The 10,076-nt window shown below is 38.6% G+C and overlaps 1 protein-coding gene across 1 annotated transcript in view; it reads left to right on the plus strand.

The window, feature by feature from the left end:
* LOC106537261 (ELAV-like protein 1) overlaps nt 1-10,076 on the plus strand; it is a gene marked incomplete at its 5' end in the record, with an annotated part of 14,378 nt that overhangs the window by 2,150 nt on the left and 2,152 nt on the right. The window contains 3 exon segments of the mRNA XM_014034648.1: nt 5,853-5,956; nt 6,420-6,573; nt 7,981-8,206. Of these exon segments, the coding sequence (XP_013890102.1) occupies nt 5,853-5,956; nt 6,420-6,573; nt 7,981-8,206 (484 nt within the window).

Raw genomic sequence — 10,076 nt, forward strand, 5'->3', positions numbered from 1 at the left:
TTAGACCTACAGAGTATAAAATAATATTATAAATGTCTGATTAATATTTAGACCCACAGAGTGTAAAATAATATTATTATAATATTCCTGGTGTACAGGGACTCTGGTGGACAGGGACTATGGTGTACAGGGACCCTGGTGGTCAGGGACCCTGGTGGACAGGGACTCTGGTGGTCAGGGACCCTGGTGGACAGGGACTCTCGTGGACAGGGACTCTGGTGGACAGGGACTCTGGTGGTCAGGGACTCTGGTGGACAGGGACTCTGGTGGTCAGGGACTCTGGTGGACAGGGACTCTGGTGGACAGGGACTCTGGTGGACAGGAAGTCTGGTGGTCAGGGACTCTGTTGTACAGGGACTCTGGTGGTCAGGGACTCTGGTGGACAGGGAATCTGGTGGTCAGGGACTCTGGTGGACAGGGACTCTGGTGGACAGGGACTCTGGTGGTCAGGGACTCTGGTGGTCGGGGACTCTGTTGTACAGGGACTCTGGTGGTCGGGGACTCTGGTGGTCAGGGAGTCTGGTGTTCCAGTTCTTGACAGACTGGGACCTTGTTGGTTCTTGGGTTGTTCCTGAACATCAGAACCAGTTATATCTGAGCAGGACAGATGATCAGTCTGATCAGTGCTGGCAGACAAACCACCAGCAGCAGTCGATCATAATCACTAACAGGAAGTTAACAGGTCATGTAAAATTAAAAGACACGTTTGGTCCTTTTCTACCACTATTAACAGATGTATTGGAAATTATAGATGTATTTCCTTTTTGTATGTRTCATTTTGACTCTGTCCAGAGAAAACCCAGATTAAATTTCCAATTTCTTTTAACACTTAAAGTTATTTATTGTAGATCTTCCCTGGATAAAGAACAGTACAGATAAATGTTTAAAACTTTACAATGATCTGACATCATGTTCATGGTGAAAACAAGTAACTGGTCTTCAGTATTACTGATCTATTTACTGAGCTACTTTTATTTCTAAGTTATATATGCTGATATACTTCTTATTCTGCCAGTTCAGTATTTTAGCAGTAGAATACACAAACTGATACTACTGATGAACACTTACAGTATTTATGCGTGTATAATGTGAAAAAAATAATCTCAATAATTACTCAAAGCACTAGCTGTTTTCAAACTGATGTATAAACTTTAGAAAATACTGCAGTACACTGTATTTTTTTGGGAGGTGGGGTGGGCCTGAGGCGTATTGTGTAATTAAGTAATTAATAATTCATGGACAAATGGCTGCTTGTGGACCAGAGAGCTGTCACTCAGAGCAGAGCACCTCATCATGTCAAACTGACCCAAACAAGCTGTTATTCTACAGCGTTTTACATGTAGACCACCAGACCAGACCAGACCAGACCAGACCGGACCGGACCAGACCAGACCAGTGTTTACTGATCAATACTTTATTCACCTCTATAAAGCAGACTCATGTTACCAAAGTGTCATGTTGTAAGATCCAGAGAACCCTTTTCATAAACGATAAATACTCTTTGTCTTTTGGTTAGGGATGCACCGATATGAAAATTTCAGCTGATATCGATATCCGATATAATTATTGGTATTATGGCCGATAACCGATATTTACCGATATTAAACAAACACACAAATTATACATACACGCACTGTTGAATAAATAATTCCATAACAGTTGGCAGTTAGGGTTCACACTTGGGTCTTTTCTTGATACTGTAAMCAAATGAGCAGACCTCCAACATGACTCTACTTCAGTTATTCTTGGCTACGCAGCGTTAATGTCACTACTATAATCAAACACATGCTGCTCAACCAGCCATCTCCCCTCCCAAAACACAAACACAAAGATAAAAAGTGGGCAATCAATATCGACCCAGTTTTACCTATCGGACTGATACCGATATTAGTGCCAATATATCGTGCATCCCTACTTTTGGTGGTTTATTCCAAAAATAGACCAATCCCACTTGGACACAGGAAGGCAGAAAGGAGGGTCACAGAGCTCCTGCTTCACATGCTCCTCTGTGCTGACGAGCGTTTGGCTTCAGGTTAGTAAGAAAAGGCTCGATGCAGCGGATCAGTAAGGATAACCAAACGATGACTTTAGTGTACGACTGGCCTGCTCACATGATGAAACAAACACATGGTTTCTTTCTTGGCAAAAGGTGTCTGTAATGGCTGCCATTTGCATTTACTGGTGTTGTGTGAAAGTCGGTATCCTCCAACTAAATGGTTTCCCCAACTAAAGCGACACCAGTATGTTTGCAAGTGTCCTGTGGAAGGTTCCTGGTAGTTTTTTTATTTGACTGTCTGAAAGTCGTCTGCTACATCATGTCTTATGTTCCTTTGACACTTCCACAAAACTTATAATCATAGTTTGCCAAAGAGTTTCATTATTTTATTGATGTGCATGCCGAGGCTGAAAAATCCTGAAGTCTGTATGAAATTAGGGCTAGCATTATGAAATCACATAATACACGCATAAATATGTTTCTTGTTTTTTTGTTTCCTCCATCAATTTTTTTATTTTTAATATTTTAACAGACAATCAGCTACATTTGGTTTTATTTCAGCTTTTTTAAACAAAAATGTTTTTTTTTTTTTTTAAGAACTACTTTGTAATTTTTTTTAAATTTTATAATGTTGGATGTTTTTTTCACCAAAGTTCTTGTATATTTTTATTTTACTTTTTTACATTTTATTGACAACAGTCTGCGTGTATTTGATGCCTTTTTAATCAGACTTATGTAAACTCAGTTAATTTATATTTATTTTACAGATAAAAATATGAAAATTGCAAAACATTTTTAATCAGAAAGTTTTTTTAAATTGTTAATTATTTTTCATTTTTCTATTTCAAGTTTTATAAATTTTTGTAAAGGTTTCATTAACTTCCTGAACTTTCTGTTCTGAACAAGTCGAGAAAACTGTTGGACTTAATCTTTCCCAGCTTTTCAACTGTCATTTCAAAACTCCTCAAACTGTTCAAAACTCAAATGTGGTCCTTCATCAGGACTCTGACCCTGAGCTTGCTCATTCAATACAACCTGTTTAAAGGCAGATCCAGAACTTATAATAAAACAAATCCAGAACTTATAAAAAAAACAAAAACTAATCCAGAATTTATAAAAAAAAACAAAAAAACAAATCCAGAACGTATAAAATAACAAATTCAATTCAGTTTATTTMTACAGCTCCAAGTCCAACACACGTTGTCTCAGGACACTGTAGATAAAAAGAACAATGTAAAGAATTTAGCAGCAGATTGTGTTGAATCACTTCATCACAGYCTCCCATCCTGAGCAAACGGTGGAGAGGAARAACTCCCTGCTAATCAGGAAGAAACCTCCAGCAGAACCAGGCTCAGGACAGGMGRCCATCTGCCTCCACTATTTATTGGCAAATTTAGTCTAATGAAAACATGGATGAAATAAGAAATATGAAACAAATAAAATCAAATACACACAAAGCAGAACACAGCTAAATGTATCAAAAGTATGTCTGTCATATTAGAATTTTCTGAGACAATGAATTTTGGTTTTTCTTTATTTTTCTGCTAAGAGGTTTTTATTTAATAGTATTTTTGGACAAAAAAAATTGCAATATATCACATTGCTTACAGTATCACAATATATTGGGATAAATCGTATCGTGACCCCTCTGTCATAATATGTATCGTATCGCCAACTTCTTGCCAATACACAGCCCTATGAATAACCCTCTCAAGGGWAWTATGTGGAAGATAAGGCTTGACTTTACTGATGAGMCTTAAATGATAAAAACTAGACCGGACCACTGCGCTGACCTGCTTGTCAAATTTAAAGTTATTGTCTAAAAGAACTAGATTCCTAACAAAATGACAATCAAAATCCAAATAGCCAACAGCTCTGTTAAATCCTACCAGCAGGTCAGTTTTGCCAAACCCAATGACCTCTGTTTTATTTAGCTCCATCCAACTTTTAACGTCCTTTAAGCAATTCTGCAGATTCTCCATTTGCTGAGGTCCACCCGATCTTAAAGGTAAATAAATCTGAATGTCATCTACATAAAAATGAAATGACACATGAGCCGTGTTTCCATCAAGGTTTTTTAATGCGCGTTTTGAAGTATGGCATCAGAAAAGGTGGATGGAAACAGCTTGATTCGAAAGAACTTCCTCTAATTTGCATCAGTTGATACGCTTGCTTGAGTTGGTTTTTGGGTTTTTTGAAAAAGATTTGATGCGCAAAAAGAAAGACGGAAACACATTTTTCGAATCAGGTCTGACGTAGCGAACATTTACCTCACATGTTGATCAGCTGTTCCCGCTGTCTGTCCGAAACCAGTCCCGGTACCAGAGCGACTGCAGCTGGAACCTCCTCSCGCTGTCGGCGTATTCTCAGTTACTCCCGTAACGTGAAAAGAATTGCATTTCTTTCTCTATGTCTCCCGACCGCATGTAAAATCGTCAAAACTAGTTGATGACAGAATAATTACAACTTTCCTGATAGTAGCAAGACGTTCCTGATAATTTCTCTCCATTTTCCTGAGATGCAACTTTTACTTCCTGTTTACTACACGCATGTGTCTGACGTAAATGATTCGCTTGAAGCCAGTTGATGGAAACGTTTGATTTGCATTTCTTTTTTTTTCTTTTTTTCGTTTTTGCGAAATTTAAAAAAATCTCTCAAAATTCCAATTTAAATTGGATGGAAACACGGCTATTGTATTTCTTGAAGATGGACACCAGTGGGAGCAAAGGAATAGAAAATAAAATGGGGCCCAGTATGGAGCCTTGAGGTACCCCACATTTAAGAGGAGCCTCTGAGGAATAAAAATCTCCATTATGTGCAGAAAAACTCCTGTCAGATAAGTAGGACTCAAAGCATTTAAGAGCTGAGCCTTTCACCCCGACCAACTGTTCCAAAGCAGATACTAAAACGTCCTGATCCTCTGTGTCMGAGGCAGCAGTGACATCTAGAGGAATTAAAACAGCAGAAGCATGATGTGCTTCTTTTTTAATTTAGCATATTATTTTAAAAAACTCTTCATTTTATGAAATGACCCACTTGATTCAATAGAAAACTCTGGTTTTTAAGAAAATGTCTGCTTATCAATTAATTGTTGGTCCATCTATAAGATAAACCAACTTCACTTTAATTCATAACTTGCATCCCTAATTTATACAGGAATTAAATTGATTTATATCTACTTATATTTATTTAATTAAGTGTTTTAATGATTAATCAAAAAAATAATCGACAGATTAATCGATGATTAAAATAATCGTGAACCACAATTCATAAGCATTGTGTGATTTTCATTGTTAAATTTTTTTGTAAAATTTTATCTCTTTTGTCAGTTCAAGTTATTTCAGTAACCATTGTGGAGTTTTTGGTCACCAACAGTTTTGTCCATGTGTAAATCTATAATCAGCAGCAGAAAATGACTGCTATTTGAAATATGACGTTTGATTTGTTGCAGCCTAACCTGTTCTTCCTGACACAGATACTGCATTTCCTAAAAGTGTGTTGCTTGTAAATTTGTGATATTACACAGACTTTAATCAGATTCTGGATTCAATCAAAGGAGTAAAGTGAGTTCAGAAAGCAGCTGGTTTTAGTAAAGCCAGATAACCAGATATTATTTGGCTTTATTGAACTGACAATTGTTCAGACTTCAGAGTTGACACTGGAGGTGAAGATCAGAGATTTTTCTTGGTTTGTTCAGAATATTTGTTTTGTTTTATTTTGTTTTTAACACTGTGAAACTTTGTACTGATTCTTGATCTGTACTTTGTTTGAATTCTGTTTGTTTCCAGAACATGTGATGCTGTAACACAGACAGTTTTGTTATGTTATTTTGTTGTTTTCCTTTGTGTTTCTCTAGGCCACAGTTTAGGTTACGGCTTTGTTAACTTTGTTAACCATAATGATGCAGAGAGGGCTATCAGTACCCTCAATGGCCTGAGGCTACAGTCTAAAACTATCAAGGTAACGTGCCACAGGTGCTCTTTGATTTTCTGTTTCACCTGATAGATGTGTTATGTTCCCCGGACAGTAGGAGGCGCTCTCACCTGCAAACTGTCTGATGGATGAAGGTAGTTTAAATCCTCTGCTGTCAAGTTTGTTTTTTTTATTCTGAAACATGTTGGCTCTGAATCTGTGTGACATGTGCAAAGACTTTTTAAAATAATTAATGCGGTTTTATTTTGAAAAACCAGAGCCAGTTTAATGTTTTATTTTGTTTTATATTTTATTTAAAATAATTCTGGTTAAATGTTAACCATATTTTCACTGTCTATATATTTTTAAATATCTTGTTTTTTCTTTGAACACCATCTACAACTGTGTACTTTATTTTATTTATTTTTTGTCTGTATGTAATTTTATTTAATTAGTTAGTTTTTTCCTGTGAAGACGATGATCTGAAACACTTCCTGTTTCCTTCCTGTAGGTTTCGTTTGCTCGACCGAGTTCAGACACAATCAAAGATGCTAATCTCTACATCAGCGGTTTGCCCAGAACCCTGAGCCAACAGGATCTTGAAGACATGTTTGCCCCTTTTGGACGCATCATTAACTCCAGAGTGCTGGTGGACCAGGCTACTGGTAAGTCATGTGACTAGTCCTTTTCTTTGTCGCACACAGCAATGCAGCCAGGAGAAAGACTTGGTCATATTTCGAAAACTGGTCACCACAATGGATTTCTGTTATTTTAAACACGGTCAGGACAGATTCCTGTTATTTTAAATGTAGCCAGGACTAGTGTTGTAGTACTTGAAACCGGTCTTGGTCTTAAGACCGGTCTGAAAACCACTCTTTGATGGTCAAGGTCTTGTCTCGGACTCGACATTTAGGACTTGGAATTTTGGTTCAAGACCAGTCATGACCACAACTGTGGAAATATCACTAAACAGCCAGATTATTGTCCAGTTTATTAGTTAACAATCTTGTTTTCATTGATTTAAAATGTAAAATGTACTGATTCAAATCCAAACCGGACTTATTGCTGTTATGTATTTTGTTAGCAGCTGTCACCCATCCTCACTGTGTTCACTCACACGCAGCACTCCAGGGAAGTAAGAAGTTATTCTCTGGCAGCTGTAAAAGATGTCTTCAAATGGCTACATTATTCATAAATAATATCATTGTAAAACAACGACAACAACCAGGAGAAAGCGTACAGCAACTTGTAAATTCTGCAGAGCTTTACTTTCAGACAATGGGTCAACTTTAAACTTTAATCGTCACTAACGTTAATAATCTGCCTCTGTAGCAAAACTCTTTCCTCTGCCCTCACACAAACATTTGGTCAATATTAGCTCAACATATTAAGTTAGCTACAGTGGTGAAGAAAGTATTTAGTCAGCACCAATAGTTCAAGTTCTCCCACCTGAAACGATGAGAGAGGCCTGTGATTACATCATAGTTAGACCTCAACTATAAGAGACAAAATACTTTTCTCTCCCACTGTACATGTGTACACAATACTCCATCTTTTAGGGCACCTTTTTTTATCTGGTCTTGGTCTTGTCTYGGTCTCGCCCTCCCTTAGTCTTGGTCTCAACTTGGTCCAAACCCTAAAAGTCTTGGTCTTGACTTGGTCTCGGGTTAGATGGTCTTGACTACAACACTAGCCAGGACAGATTTGTGTTATTTTAAATGTAGTCAGGACACATATATCTGTTATTATATCGATAGATCTGTTATTTTTAACATGGTCAAGAAAGATGTAACACTTGTTACAGCTGGTCCTTTGAGGGTCACCACAGTGCTCATTTGGCCCTCTGTGAAAATGAGTTTGACACCCTGGATTTGAAGGTGAATTATTGTTTAATCTATTCACTCACCTCATTCCTGCCAAACTGCCATGTTACCAAGTTAGTTTCAGTCTCACTGACATCGGTTCTGGCCTGACTCAGAGCACACCATTCGTTTCTTAAACATGTCAGGTTACACTAAGAGTCAGTGAAGCTCAGGTGAGTTATTGATGCTGTCATTTGATTGGCTGTTCAGGTCTTTCTCGAGGCGTGGCCTTTATCCGATATGACAAGAGGGCCGAGGCTGAGGACGCCATCAGACATCTGAACGGGCACGTGCCACCTGGCAGCTCTGAGGCAATTACTGTCAAGTTTGCTGCCAATCCCAACCAGGGCAGGAACTCCCTGATGATGTCACAGACATACCACGGCCAGTCCCGGCGCTTTGGGGGTCCTGTCCATCACCAAGCGCAGAGGTTCAGGTGAGTGCAGGAGAAAAAACATCTACCGTATTTTTCGGACTATAAGCCACACCCCCAACATAAAAAAACAGTACACCCAAATTTGTCGTCAAAAAAGTGAATTCAACATCAAAACATAAAAAGCAAACCTTTAGGAATTAAAGTTCGGAGGAATACGGTTCATTTAACTGACCTTATTTTGGTAGTTTTCTTTAACAGTTTCTGGTCCAACAAAACGTCTTATTCATCGTCCTCCGGCACACTGAAACCATCGAAGTCCTCCTCTTCAGTGTCGGAGTTAAACAAGCTGAGAAAAGCTGCGTCACACAGCGGTATCTGTTGTCCTCCCGGGGTAATGCTGGCTCTGAAGCTGTGCTGGGAAAGCCCTCCCGCTCCAGCATACGTCACTGCATGGGATTCCTTCCCCGGGGAGTGCAATGCTGAAAAAAGGTCAGCAGCTCTTCACTCGACGTTTATCCACAAACTGGTCCTGGATTAAGCTCCAAAGTTTTTATCAGTCAGATTCCACCGTGAAAAATGTCTGTTTTATCCCCTTTATGAGTTTTTGGCCATTGACTATCTTTAAATGCTGCTTCCTGGTCAACAGTCGGCTCTGGAAGGATCACTTTTTTCTTTTTTTCCTTTCTTTTTAAGCGAGTGGTTGAAGCAAATGGAGCATTAGAGCCCCCTGGTGGTTGAAGAAAAAACCCATGTATAAGCCGCACCGGACTATAAGCCACATGGTTCAAAGTTCAGGAAAAAAGTCGCGGCTTATTGTCCGAAAAATAACGGTAATTACCGGGGGTGAACCGATAAATTTTCCAGCTGGTTTATCGGCACAGGTTTCCTTAATTTTAGGATACTTGGATAAGATAAGTGAAAAAGATCTGCTTCTTCTGAGGCACGGTGCWCAGTTGGTAGAGCTGGTGCCTCTCAACAAGAAGGTTGCTGGATTTAATCCTGGTCTAGAGACCTTACATGGTAGAGTTAGCCTGTTCTCTCCATGCATGCGTGGGTTTCCTCTGGGTGCTCTGAGCACTTCTTAATGTCCGGTTACCACATCTGTATTCTTTCAAGGCTATTTTTCAATAAAATAAGTTTGGAATATTGAAGGTGTTTGTCACTGTCGCGGGAAGATGGTCAGAAACACGGCGAAAGGGTGTTAAAAAGACAAGTCTTGCGGGTTTGATCATAAAGTCATTTATTAATGGGCAGACATGGAACAGAAAACAATCACGAAGTCTGTTGGATGTGGGCCCGCCCGTCATTGGCGGCCATGCGATGATATACTGTCAGCTAACATCATGTGATAATGAACAACCAATCATAACCTGCCCCATCCCGATACACGGAAAGAGATCAACTCGATGATGACGTCCAGGGATATCAACGAGATATGAAAATGGACAGTGTCAAGGAGATACAGAAATAAGTATTCCACAACATCCCCTCCTCTTGAGTAAAGAAAATACTCAAAACTAGAAATGGAAAAAGGAATAATTATTATAAGACAGTTCCACAAATGCATCGCTCAACAAATATAAAATGAGAAATATGGTAAAAATAGTGCAATTGATTATTGGCATAAGCTGGCTTGTGCAAGAAAAAATAAAAAACAAATGTGTAACAAAAAATAACAAACAAAAGCTAAACCTAGAATCTAAATAAATTAAACTAAAGGTAATAGCTCCACCCTCCTCTTGTTACACCTAAGCTAAATCCTAATATAAGCCTAGAACTAGTCCTCTGTGAAAGACTAGGCCTGTCACGATAACAAATTTTGCTGGGCGATTAATTGTCTCAAAATTTATTGCGATAAACGATAATATTGCCTGGTGACCGTTTTACAACTAATAATTATAAAAGCGTAATGTGTAAGTGTAATAAATCA

This window comes from Austrofundulus limnaeus, unplaced genomic scaffold, assembly GCF_001266775.1.
Source record: "Austrofundulus limnaeus strain Quisiro unplaced genomic scaffold, Austrofundulus_limnaeus-1.0 Scaffold2215, whole genome shotgun sequence".
NCBI lineage: Eukaryota > Metazoa > Chordata > Actinopteri > Cyprinodontiformes > Rivulidae > Austrofundulus > Austrofundulus limnaeus.